Source organism: Monoraphidium neglectum (assembly GCF_000611645.1).
Source record: "Monoraphidium neglectum strain SAG 48.87 unplaced genomic scaffold scaffold00054, whole genome shotgun sequence".
Classification (NCBI taxonomy): Eukaryota; Viridiplantae; Chlorophyta; class Chlorophyceae; order Sphaeropleales; family Selenastraceae; genus Monoraphidium; species Monoraphidium neglectum.
Window position 1 is genome coordinate 16787 of NW_014013574.1, and position 12893 is coordinate 29679.

General features: G+C 65.5%; 4 protein-coding genes across 4 annotated transcripts in view; all 4 read right to left on the reverse strand.

Annotated features, from left to right (window-relative positions):
- Nucleotides 1-221: 221 nt before the first annotated feature.
- MNEG_0627 (hypothetical protein) lies at nt 222-1570 on the reverse strand (the record flags this gene model as incomplete). The annotated part of the gene is made up of 3 exons (XM_014050883.1): nt 222-622; nt 930-1041; nt 1523-1570. 3 exons carry the CDS (start codon nt 1568-1570, stop codon nt 222-224), a joined length of 561 nt encoding a protein of 186 aa, XP_013906337.1.
- Nucleotides 1571-2504: 934 nt separating this feature from the next.
- MNEG_0628 (hypothetical protein) lies at nt 2505-3203 on the reverse strand (the record flags this gene model as incomplete). Its single annotated transcript, XM_014050884.1, has 1 exon — nt 2505-3203. The coding sequence occupies one exon, from the start codon at nt 3201-3203 to the stop codon at nt 2505-2507; it is 699 nt and encodes a 232-aa protein (XP_013906338.1).
- Nucleotides 3204-5520: 2317 nt separating this feature from the next.
- On the reverse strand, nt 5521-7438 carry MNEG_0629 (hypothetical protein; the record flags this gene model as incomplete). Its single annotated transcript, XM_014050885.1, has 4 exons — nt 5521-6190; nt 6403-6466; nt 6884-7097; nt 7289-7438. 4 exons carry the CDS (start codon nt 7436-7438, stop codon nt 5521-5523), a joined length of 1098 nt encoding a protein of 365 aa, XP_013906339.1.
- Nucleotides 7439-11493: 4055 nt separating this feature from the next.
- Nucleotides 11494-12893, reverse strand: part of MNEG_0630 (NIMA (never in mitosis a)-related kinase) — a gene marked incomplete at both ends in the record, with an annotated part of 4230 nt that continues 2830 nt past the window's right edge. The window contains 2 exons of the mRNA XM_014050886.1: nt 11494-12151; nt 12399-12625. Of these exons, the coding sequence (XP_013906340.1) occupies nt 11494-12151; nt 12399-12625 (885 nt within the window). The remainder of the gene's footprint in view (nt 12152-12398; nt 12626-12893) is intronic.

Genomic DNA, 12893 nt, shown 5'->3' on the forward strand with positions numbered 1-12893 from the left:
TGGTGGCCACGGCTTTGTCTTGGTGCATCTGTACGTCTACAAGTAATCAATGAAATTCCAGGAGACGCGGGCGCGTGGCGGCACGCGCGGGCACGGCTGGAGCAGCTGGGCCGAAAAAGAAGTTTTGGTAAGGCGCCCGCGCCTCGAACAATGCATAGAGGCACCCAGCCGTTTCCCTTCGCACCCATCAAGCGCGCGGCGTCACCAAGCAGAGCCGCGCATCAGGCGCCGGCCTCCTTTGCAGCCAGCATCCGCGAGCGCGCGTAGTCGCCCTTGCGCTCCCCAGGACCTAGCCCGAAGCTCGTGGGCTGCTGCCCGCCACACTCCAGGACGACCGTCTTGCAGTAGACGGCGGGGTCGAGGCCGCTGGCGCTGGTGGCCATCGCGGCCTTCATAGCCAGACGCCTCCGCCGCCCGCCGGGCGCGATGCCGAGGCTCGTCGCGGACTGCCCGCCGGTCTGCAGCTGGACGAACCGCACAGCGGGCGCGGGCGACCCCGGGGGCCCCGCGCCGCCGCGGGGGCGGGCGGGCACGTCGGGGGTGTTGGGGCGGAGGTGCGCCGCGTCCGAAAACTCTTCGCGGGTCTTGGGGGTGCTTGCGCCCAGCGCTTGCTCCAGCTTGCCTGTTGGCGTTGAGCGATCGCGGCAACATCAGGGGACGCAAATGCATCATGGACACCGGGCGGCGGCTGCCTTCCCACGCCAACGGCGAGGCTCCCTTGGCGCAGCTGCAGGTGGTCTGAGACGCCATCCAAGCTGTGCTTCCTCATAATCGCCTCAGCAGGCTCATGCGCCGACAGACCGCGTGGCATACGACGAGGACATGTACAAATCTATGCCTGCATCAATGATGGCCTGCATGCGCGTGCTGCTGCACGTAAGCTCCCCATGTGACGTGAGCATGCACACACGCATACACGATAAACCCACCCATGAGCTCTGCCACCCCCAGAGGCTCCTGCCCACGCCCGAGCTGCAGCGGCGCCCCCTTATTGAGCGACCCATCCTGCCCCAGAGAGCAGTTCTGCAGCAGCTCTGCGGCCTGCAGTGGAACGGGGGAACGGGGGGGGGGGGGGCAGGAAGGTGCGCCAGTGTGAAGTTGCGGCAACGTGCGGGACACATTAGAGGCTGCTGGCGAGCGGTGTCCGCTTGGACAAGAGCGCCGCGGGCCTGTGCTAGAGTTGCAAGCTTTGGAATGAAAACGGGCGTCGCAGGATGCCGGCGGCGCAAGCGGCGGCGCAGGGGCGGCTCGCCTTTTTGAGCAAATCCATCTTTTGGCTGTGGCTCTGCAGAAGGCCGGCTGCCCCAGGGTTGGTCGCGTGCCCCTGTAGCAGCTCGGACGCCTGGCGCGCAAGTGTATAGGAATGCATGGCAGAGGCCGGTATTTGGTGGTGAGTCCTGCGTGCTCGGCACGCCCGCATCAAGGGCTGCGCCTCCAGCACGCACGGCGGCAGCGGGGAGCAAAGCAGCGCTGCTGTGCGCGTGGCGTGGCGGACGGGCTTTGGACGCTGGGGCGCGCGGACCTGCTTGAGGAGCTCCATCTGCTCCTCGTGGCTTTGGAGGAGGTCCATAGAGGCTGGCATTCTGCTTTGCCAATGGGGGGCCCGGGCACTTGGCTGTCTGACGCTAGGGTGACTGGTCTAAGGGAGCGCAAACTTTTGGTTATCAATGCTGAACTTCCAATTGTTGCCGGACGGATCGAGAGTCACCGGGGACCCGGGCGCGCGGTCGGGTGCCACGTTCGTCCTCGCTTCAACTGCGGGGAAGCGGGGTGGTTGATTATCTGCAGGAAGATAAATTACCCTTGAATCCACTGCGTTACACGTGACCATGCTGGGTGCCCGGCGTAATGAGCAGCAGGCGTGAGGGGACCGGGCCGCATACACGACCTCTGGATTGTGCAAGTGCTCCGCATGGCCCCATGACCTGCAGTGCAAGAGCACCCGCCATGTGCTTCGCATATGCACACTTGTTAACGTAAGCACCTGCAAGCCTGCTTCTCACGAGTCACCACCCGCAGTTGGGCAGCCCCGCTGACAAATGCAGTCTAACAGCGTTGTTATGGGGTTGGTCCGAGCGACGGGTGGAGGGATCCTGAATGGTATTGCGGCGACAAATGCAATGATGAAAGACAGCATTTGAAAGCGAATCAACGCGGGCATGATGCAGGTTGCTGCCTGCCTGCAGTCAAACAAAGTCGAGAGCGGCTCACGGCTATCCGGGGGAACAAAGACGCGTGCCACTGTTCCACTCCCGCAGCCACGCCTCAAGGCCTGTCACTGGAGCCAGCCGCACCACGGAAGCGGCCAGCGCCGGCGTGCACCCCCGCCTGCTCGGGGCTTCGCCGCAATCCAATTGACCACCACCGTCCCTTGCAAAAGCCAGGATCAACCCCCCGCATTTGTTTGTGTTTGTTGTGCACCCTGCACGGCGGCAGCGCAAAGGCAGCACAAAAACGAACCCCTATGCAACACGCACACCCACCGCGCCTCGCTGCGGTCCCCCTCATCCCTGCTGTGCTGCCGCCAGGAACCGCGCCCTGGCAAAATCGCCCTTGCGCTCTCCAGGCCCGAGGCCGAAGCTCATGGTCTGCTTGCCGCCGCACTGCAGGCTGACAACTTTGCAGTAATCATGGAAATCCAGGTCCCGCCCATCTGCCCCCTCCCGCGCCGCATACTGCGCTCGAAGCGCCCGCAGCTGCCGCCGCGTGCGGCCGCCGGCCGCGACGCCGCTGGTGCACGCCGTCCGCACGCCGCCCGCCTGAAGCTGCACCACCTCGGCCGCGGGCGGCGGGCCCGCGTCAAGGCCGGCGGCGGCGGCAGCGGCATGGAGCCCTGCCGCGGACGACGGGCCCGCCGGGCGCACCGCCGCCGGAGCCTGTTGATCCTTGCTCGTGGTGACGACATCGTCCTCTTCCTCAAATTCATCCCCTCTTCGCAGTGCACCGCACAACCTCTTTCTGCCGCCATCGCCGCCAGCCCAGCCGCCAGACTCGCCAGTTGCGCCGGCCGCGCCGCCGCCGCTGCGTCGCTGCTGCAGGCGTGCGCCGCCGCCCTCGCTTCCGCTCGCCAGGGAGTCGCCTCCGGCGCTGCTGCTGCTGGCGGCGTGCGGCCCTCCAGCCGCATCCCACGCCGCGGCGCCGTCTGCGGCCTTGGTCGTGGACAGCAGCGCAAGCCAAGGCGTCAGCCAAGAAACGGGCAGCATGTGTAACAGACTCATGTGTGTCTTGGATGTCAATGTGAAGTCGTCGGAGACTTGTGACCTTCCGTTGACCAGGACCTTTGCCGCCACCGGGGGCCTGCGTGTGGACAAGGTGGTCGTTGATATGTTGTGTTAATAGTGCTGTGAAGTGGGTGAGTGAAGCGAGGGTGGTTTTGTGTGGGTGGGTCGACGGCGCAACTAGCCCTGTGGGCGAGCCGTCGCTTTGCTGGGGGCCGCCCCCAGCCTGGGGCCGCTGTGCGTGGGCCCTTTCCGCCCTGAATACAAAGCCATACATACAAGCAGCTAAGAGCACAGGATTACGTTTTTAACGGCCACATACAATCAGGAATGACAATGCCAGAAGTGGAACACGTTTGCTCTGGGGCGTGTGCAAAAGCAAGGGCTCGACTGGCAAAGTGTGGGGTGAGGCACGCTAGGCAGTGCGGTACATGCTGGGCCGCGCCCCAAGAGGTGGAGGGGCCCAAGTACAACACAACGTGAAAGCAGCGCGGCGGCGACCACTCGCATGCTCTGTGGCTATTGCCACCCCGCGCGCGTTGACACAGAGGGAATGGACCTGCGAGAAGCGCCCGGCGGGCGCAGCTAGTGCGCAGAGCTGCGCCCCGCTCTTGCTACCCCACGACCCTTTCGCCCATATCTGGGTCCGTCTTGAGCAAACAAACGTTCACATTTAAGCTCACCGATGCTCCCGAAGGTGCGTGCGTGTCAACCGATAGTGTCTGCGGTGCGGCACCCGAACGCTCGAAAGCAAGCCGCGTTATGTAGTGTGGTAACGTTCTTTGATGTCAAGACACTTCGGTCCATCGAAACGGGGGTCCCGGCTGTGCAAGTCACCGCAAGCGAAGTTGCGCATGTGAGGAAGCTCGGCCACCGGGCTCACTCTTTCACTGCGGCGCCCATACCCGGCATGCACTTCACTTGTTGGTACGGATGACAACAATATGAAAACTTTCTTTCTAAGTCCAATCGTCACCCTCGCAGCAGCCCGACTGACGCGCACCCGCTCTCCTGCGCTGCGGCCGCTGCATGTAACGGGCAGGTGTCACCACGACCATGGGGTTATGCACACGCGCCCGCGGGGCGGGTCCATCAGGACCCGCAGTGGGTGACGCGGCGCCGGTGCGCGCATGCACGGCGCAATGACTGACATTGGCTGCGCGCTCAGGAGGGCGACGTTGTCGAGGGGCCTCATGCGTCGCCCTGCCTGCTGGCGTGAAACGCAGCTCCCTCTGACGGGTGGAGGATTAGGATTCATAGAATTGTTGCAGCGTCCCGCGACCGCCTGGTCTGGAGCCATGCAGCCTCATGGGATCGCAAACCAATACGATAGTTCGTGTGACCGAGATTCATGGGGGCCCGCAGCTCAGCACTTCAAAAGCAGGTGCGAACTGAATGGGTACCCATTCGGTGCAGTGCCAAGACCCAGGGGAGCATTCACCTGGTCGCAAAGCCCTCCAAGGCCGATGCTTACAAATTTGCCTGAATTAGCGGGCCTTGCAACCACAAAGTTCACCGTCGCATTGTGGCGCGTCTGCGCCATACTCACCGTGCGCCGTGCCGCCGGCCAGCAACCGGGATGAGCCGCGCTTGGCGGTGGCAAAGCAGTGATGAGTGCGAGTTTCAAGGTGTACATAATGTGCAAGGCTTGTTGGGATGTGCAGGGGGCGCCTGAGTACCGTTTGCTGCGACAGGTTGTGGGGCAGCGAAGAGAGCTGCCCGCTGTTGGGATTAAAATGTTCGCCGGAGGCCAACGCCGGCTGCTTGCAGGCCAGCGGGGCCGAACGCGCGCCGAGGCAAATTCGAAATTCACACAATTTGGCTTCACGGCATTTTTTCCAGACGGCAGTGGCTCCACACGTGCAGGTTGCGGAGCCGCCCCCGTTGTCGGGTCGTACAGTCAAACATTGTTCCAACAGTGGCTGTTCGTGTGCGCTTGCGCCAGGAGGGCTGGCAGCGCTATGGGCTTAACCAGCAAAAGTTGCCAAAACAAACCTTGACTTGTTTTTGGCATAATTCAAATCTGCCGCCCCGGGTATGCAGCGCGCTGGCTGTGCAAGCATGCGGCCTTGGGCGGCTCGGGGCGCAGCGCCGTCCGACCCACAAATCCCTCGCCAGGCGCGCCTCTTCGGCGCTGGCCGCTGGCGCTATGACGCCCTTGATCGCATTTACGGGGCAAAACCACCCGCCTCTACACATTCTTGAGGGCCGCAGCGTAGAGCAGCGCGGCGGTCCTACATGACACACGCGTCATCTAGGGCCGCAGATGTGTCACTCACCATTGCACACCAAGAGGCGGGCGTCACCCCGGCCGCGGCCCCCGCATGAAGCGCGCCCGGGCAAAGTCACCCTTGCGCTCCCCAGGACCCAGGCCGTAGCTTACGGTCTGCTCGCCCCCGCACTGCAGGCTGACGGTTTTGCAGTACCGCTCGCAATCCACCTCGGCCCCTTCCGTCGCAAGCTGCGCCGCCTGCGCCGCGCGCAGCATCTGCTGCTGCCGCCGCTTGCGGCCGCCGGGCGCAACGCCGACGCAGGACGTCTCGACGCCGCCGGCCTGCAAGCGGACGACCCGCACCGCCGGCGGCGGCCCCGCGTCACCAGCCGCAGCGGCCGCCGGCGGCACCACCTCAGCCGGAGCAACTATGGCCTGCTGTTTTGCCAACTCCTGCTGGTCCCTGGATGCACTTGCAGTGTCGTCCTCCCCCTCCCGCTGCTCATACCCCTTCGCCTTGCCGCCAACGCCGCCGCCGGCCCCAAGCCGCGCCGACCGGCGTGGCGGAGGCGGCGGCGGCGGCGACGCGCTCGGGCCGCCGCCACCGCTGCCACTGCCGCCCTTATAGCCGCTGCTCCCGCCGCCGCCGCCGCCGCTGCCGCCGTCCAAGATGACCTCGACGATTACGCGGTCCTCGCGGGCGCGGGCCGCCAGCAGGCCTCCGATGTCTTTCAGCCCGATCCGGGCCCCGAGAAGCTTCCTGCGCGCGCAGCACCACACCCACCGGATGGCGGGGTTCAAAGCGCTAAGCAGGACGCGCAATGTTGTTGTGTCCCGCACAACACAAATGCGCACATGCCAAGCGACAGAGGTGCGCTCACGTCCTGCACCCTGGCCCGCTGCGTTGATTGCTTGCAGAACCTCGCTCTCAACAATAACAAGGCGCGAAGATCTGATGTGCTCTGAACTCACGAGTTGCAGGAGACCAGAGAGTTGAGGAACTGGGGCACGTCATAGAGCGCCATGCCCCACGCGCCTGCGCGTCGGTGTGTGAGCGCAGGGGTGGCACTTCGGCTATGGCGCGGGGCCGCGGCGGACGGCGACCGCGGCGGGGCGCGCCGTGGCCAGCCGCCCTGCAATGAAGGAGCTCCCAGCCGAGCAGCCCCCCATTCGCCCGCGACCCGCCCTGTGCAGCTGGAGGCGACACGGCCGCCCGCCTGGGCCCAGCGGCATTGAACGGGCCGCCCCGCCGCTGCGCCAGCGGCGTCGCAACGCCGCAGAGCCGCCGCGCCGGCTGCTGAGGCGCAGATCCTGGAAGCGCGCTGCACCACTCAGCGCCACATTAGCAGCATCAGCACATGCCTGCATAATGGGGCACCCTCCCCCATAGAGTGCCCTGATAACAACAAAATCAGGATCCTCGTATATGCTTTCGAAATCTGATATGACTCACCCAGCAGCATCATGACTGTCCCGGGCGTCCAGCAGCCCCAGGCGCTGCATGCGCACTGCGCAAAGTAGTACCGCTGGCTCGCCAGCAGCACTAGCCAGTGGCCGCAGATTGCAGGGCCGAGTAGCCAGCCGTACCAGGCCGTCGCCTGATTGATGCTGCACTGGACGAGCTTGTAGGTGTGGTTGGGGATCGCGGCGCACAGGTAAAAGAAGACCTGCCACAGGGAGTTGGGAGGGGCCAGGCGGTCTTGGTGCGGGTTGCATTGACTGCTGCGGTCTCTTGGATAGATGGCCTCGGGCTGCCCCCGCAGCGGCGGTACGGCTGCGCTTCCCCCAGCACATGCCGTTGCGGCTGCGTCAACAGCGCCGCTGAAACGATGTGGTCTCAGAGTCGCGAACGCCTCACCGTGTTCCAAATCGGCGCTCCCTCTGCGCCCCGCGGCGCAAACAGCACCATCCAGGGTGTGAACCATGACAGCGACAGCAGGTGGTGCACGTTCATGAACGCCGTGAAGTTCTGCGTGAACTCCTGGGGCCGCCTGGACAGCTGCAGCATGTCTGTCACGTAAGACGCGAGGAACAGCGCCGTGAGCTGCCCCCTGTGCGCTGCATCCCCATCAGCGGCCGCGTCTTCGCCCGCTGGGCCTGCCGGCGGACGGTGCAGGTTGAAAGAGCGGGTTTGGGATGGGTGGTCGGTGTGCGATGGCCGCGCCAGACCCAAGGTTGCAAGTCTGTATGTCTGGGCACCTCACGAGTCCACCAGCTGGTGCGCCTCTTGGCGGCTGCCATCTTACTAACGCAAGCATCCATTGCCCGTTTCTGACGGATTGTATCCCCCTCAACTCCCCGACGTCAACATGCTGGGCTCGACTGCACATCGTAAGCAGCAGTGGCGGCGTAGCGCAGCAAACCCATCTGCAGCAGCGACGTGCAATGTCTCCGATGCCGCCGGCCACGCAGCCAGCTGGCCAGCTGCCTCCTGAAAGGCGCCCTGTTCCCATCAAAAAGGCTGAATTTACGCGGCGTGGCCTTGTCGCCCCGCCGCGCCCGCGTCCATCGCCTCGCGCGTGGATGTTCCTGACACGGCCATCCCACGCTGCTGCAACCCCCGCGGCCGTGCCTCCTCGCCCTATTCCTTGAGTGCATACGTGTACGGATGCACCAACGGAGCCGTTCTGAACACCACTTGCCCCTTCATAGGCACAAAGCTGCTCTCACCATAGTGATGGTATGCCAGGGTGCCTGCAAACACCAGTCGCACCCCAACACTGGTAAGGAAGAAAACCTGCGCAGGGGCACCAGCATGAGGTTGTGTGTGTCAGGCTTGCCAAGAGGGAAGTTCAAACGTGTCTGTGTGTGTGGGGGGGGGGGCGTCAGGGGTAAAGGCAAGAGAGAGGGTTCTGGTGCCACTCTTGAATTACCCCTGGCGCCGCACTCACGTCGTGCTCTTGGCTGAATTGCGGCGCCCCGCCCAGCCCAGCTGCTGGCCACGGCCAGCGCAAAACGCTCCCCACTAGCCCTGCCACCTTACGCCTGCCTCGGGCACAGTCCCATCCAAGCACGCACCTTCTCTCCGGCGCGGCGGGCCCCAACAAGCTGCCTCAGCAAGGCGTCCTGCCCGAAAGTCACTGCGACGCCCATCGCCGCGGCCAGCTTCACGAGGCGCAGCAGCTCCCCGAATTCCAGCCCGGACCGCCCGGCGGGAGGCCGGAACAGGCCCATGCCGGCCAGCTCTTTGGGTACCAGGCTGAATGCCAAGGCAGAGAAAGCAGCCACCAGCAGAACGATCACCACGGCCCAAAGCTGCGCCTGCCGACGCCGCGCCGCGCGGCAGGCGGGCGTCCGCGGCGCCGGCCCGGGGTCGTCGTGCATGGTGGCAGCGAGGTATCACGAACTCTGTCTCGACATGGAGAGGGGGTGGGAGCGTGGCATAGAGGCGGGTAGGTGGGCGGGGTGGAGAGCGGTGGCGGTCCACTGATCACTACACACTGCTCGAGCGGAATGTGGCGGCACCGAGGGGCAAAGGCTGCTGTATGTGCCGCTGAGGCCGCACCAACGCTGAATAAATTACCTGTAATCCAATCTCTCCCCCTCCACGTCCCCCAGCGCAAGCGGAGAATACACCCAACGAATCCGCTATCAGCTGATGTTTCGATACTCGCGCAGAAGCTGGCTTCTAGCTCAAGAGGCGTTTTTGCTGTGCGGAATAAACACCTCAAAAGTTGTGGAGTGCTCAGTACGGTGTGGCACCTGCGTGCGAACCCAAGTCACTGAACGGCTCCCTTGTATTCTGTCGTGCGTGGCAGGCGCAACACGACCTTCTGCTGGGAACTTCGCGTGATAAAGAGCATAAAGTGCACTATCTTATTGTTGTGTAACCTTGATTGGCGCATTTGGGCTCATCGTTGGAGGTCAACTCTGACAGTGAACCTCGCTCACTAATCCGGCCGACAACGTCCGCTGCTTTTGCTTCTGGAGCTGGTGGTGTTTCGGTCAGCCTCAGCCCTGGTTCAATCGCCAAGAATAACCTTTGCATGGGGGAAGAGCGGCGATCTGTACACATCAGCGCCGCCCGTCCAGCATCGACAGCGATGCCCGTGCCCTGCATCCGGCAGCTCAGGCGTCCTGCGGCGTTGCAGGCCGCACATCACACTACGCTGGGCTTACCCAAACCCTGGCACGCATGATGGGTGGCACACACTGCGTTTCAGTGGTCCAGATGGCGCCAAACCTCCGTGCTGATTGTTGGGCCTTCGCATCTGAAAGAGGGCGAAGCCCGGTGCCGCCGCCGCCACCATTGCTGCTTGTATGCCTGGTGGGGTGAGAATTTGCCAGTGCTGTTTACAAAATAGGCCCTCCTGTGCTGCAAAGGACAGCCGCGGAGCGAGAGCACTTGGGATGACTGGTCAAAGGGGTGCAGTGGATGCACGAACAGGCGCGCACGCAAAGAGAGGGGATAACGACTCGGGGAGCTGTTTGGAAAAGGGCGCAGTGCACGATATAAGGGGGTTGCTGCTGCGTTTGACGAAAGGGGCGCCGCGCCCCATAAATGACATGCATAGCATTGTTTGCGGAAGGTTGCTCGCAGGCACACGTGCATGCGTTGTGGCACGCATGCATGAGGAATGGACTCTGAAAGTTGGGAGGGGCAGGTCTGCGATACCACACGGCTCAGGAAGCAGGGCAACAGCTGCTTTCGCGCTTGGAGAGGATTGCAAGCGGCCACGCCGCCCGCGCGAGCAGCTGCGCGTGCACCGACGCCTGGCGGATGCAAGCACAGCAGCGGCCCGCCGAGCCCGCCTGCCCATCCGGCCGCGGGCGCCTTCTTGCGGGGCTGGCATAGCGCCGGGGACGCCTTGGGTCGGGGGCAGTCTGGGGTGCGGCCAGGCGCAACCCTGCGTGCCGTAGATCCCATGTGGCTCCAGGGATGCCGCACGCTGAAACGCCGCACGCCTGGGACGAATCGTCCGCGCAGCGCGCGCAATGCGGCTCGCAACCTCCCAAGCGATGAGACCTGACACAGGCGCAGCCGCAGCCGCGGGCGCACCTGGATGGTATCGTCGACAAAAAAGGGCCTGCGGCGAGCCATGTCCCAAGGGGACAGCAGGGGCGGCCGTGCAGGCGAACGAGGCGGCGCGGCCGCCCACGCGCGTCAGGGCGCGTGCGCGTGCGCACGCCAATCGCGGCGCGCAAAAGGGCAGCAGAGCGCCGTGCAAGCGAGGAAGAGAGCGGGGCCTGCACGGTGGCAGATGGCCCGGCGACGGCGGCCGTTGCGCTTCTAAAGCGGAATGCGAAGGGGCGGGCCTCCTCAGGCAAGCGCCGCCGACCACGCGCCACGGTCGCGCGTGGCGGGCGGGCTGTCACAGCGGCTGGCGGATTCTGACTGTATCTTGCCCAGCGCAACTGAGGGGCCACTCAAGGGGTCCAATGCGTTCTGAAAGGGGTGGTGGTTGTCGGTGTTTCGGCAGGGGGCGCGCCCCGGGACTGGTGACGGGTGGTGTGTAAAGCACGCGTGCTGTTGCTGCGGATTTTGAAACGAGCTGCGCCGGAACGGGGTTCTGAACATGCAACGTGCATTACGACCGGGAAGGGACCGTACAAAAAGGCGTCTGGGGGTGCGACAAGATCACGCCTGCCGACGTGGCGCCGCCCGGCTCGCCCACGGGCGGCGCCGGGCGAGGGAACAACCGCTGCCCGACGCGTATCGCCCGGCGCGGCGCGCCGCATGCGACAAAGGGCCTGTCCGCGGGGACGGCGCGGGAGGGGCCGCCAGCCCCGGGCCCGGGGGCGGGCAATAATAACACATCAACGGGCGCGGCGCAGTGCGCCCGCATAAGGCGAAAGCGTCAGTGCTGGGCCGTCCGGGGTATGTTGGGCGGGTTGTGGCGAAACCAGCAGCCGGGGTTCTAAGCGTGGTCGAGACGCGCCAACAATACGGGCGCAACATGTCATAATGCACAAGGTGCGGCAATCCCGGGCCTGCCGGCGCATATTGCACCACCGCGCCGCCAGGCGCAGCAGCAAGGAGGGCGCCGCGCCGGGGGCAGAGCCGCTTGCCGGGCAGCGCCGACGGCGCCGGCGCAGCGGCGGCGCTATCGCAACTGCCAACGCTCAAACGGCTGTCGCGTCGGAGTCCAGGCTCATGGCCTTTTTGAGTCCAAGGTAAACGCAGGTGGGGGACGCGCCGGGCCCGCCCGTGCCGTCGTACGACATCTGCAGGCGGCTCTTGAGGCCGCGCAGCCGTCGGATGCCCTCCAGCTGCTCCTCCGCCGCCCCCCGCGGCGTCGACGCGGATGAAGCGCCGCCCGATGGCGCGCCGGCGAGCTGCGGCTGCTGCTGCGGCCCGGACGGGGCTTTGAGCAGCGCGCCGGCCGCGCCCGCCGCGCCGGTGGTGGCGCATTCCGAGGCAGCGGAGGCGCGGCGGTCCCCGAGGGACGCGGCCTGCTGCAGCGTGGCCATGAACTGCTGCGGGTCGTCCCTCCGCTGCTGCTGCTGCTGCTGCTGCTGCTGCTGCTGCTGCTGCTGCTGCTGCTGCTGTGCGCCCGCACCCGCGAGCACGCCCCGCGGGCTGCCGAGCTGCTGCCACGCCGGCGCGCCCGCGCCGGCCGACGCGGACGCCGCTTGCGGCAGCATCCAGCGCTGGGAGGAGGCTGGGGTTGCGCACATGCGGGGGCGCTCAAACAGCGACCCCTGCAGGCCGGACAGCACCACCTCCAGGCGGGCGTCGGGCACGGCGCGGGCCCACTCCAGATAGCGTATGAGGTGCTGCCTGCGGCGGCAGACGGCGGGGGCAGTGGGCGGCGCCGGGGGCTAAGAAGGGAAGCGCGGTTGGCTGGGGTCAAAGCAGGGGAGGGGGGCCGGGGCTGGGGCCCAGGAGCTGGTGGCAGCACTGCGGCGCTCCCCTCGCCCCCCAGAAGTCGGGAGTGCTGGCGTCGCACGATGGCGCGCCTCCCCTTGAGTCGATCAAGCAGACCCAGCGCCTAGAGCCAGCCGCGGCCGCGGGGGCGCGAGCTCACTTGACGTATGGCAGGAGCAGTATCTCGTGCACCAGCGGCCGCGCCGTTGGCTCAACCTGCAGCAGCGCGGCCACCAGCCCCTTGAGCCCCTCGCTGTAACCGCTGTCCAGCGATTTGTACTTGCCGCCCATGATGGAGAGGATGATTTTGGATATGCTGCTGCTGTCGAAGGCCTTTTGGAGGGTGCACAGCTCCACCAGGATGCAGCCGAGGGCCCAGACGTCGCTCTGCATGCGCGCGCGCGAGTGTATGTGTGTGTGTGTGTGTTGTGTGTGTGTGTGTGTTGTGTGTGTTTGGGGGGAGGGGGTGGTATGCTACCAAGGTATGAGCCGGGTATGCTAACAAGGGGTTGAGCGCGGAGCACCTGCGCCCGCTGGTGCACGCGCCGCCATGCGGATCGCGGGGACGCGGCGTGGCCGGGAAAGCGGCGGGCAGCGAGCCGCCCAACCGCGGGACGTGGGGCCCTCAGGCGCCCTCCAGCGCCCGTAATGGCGG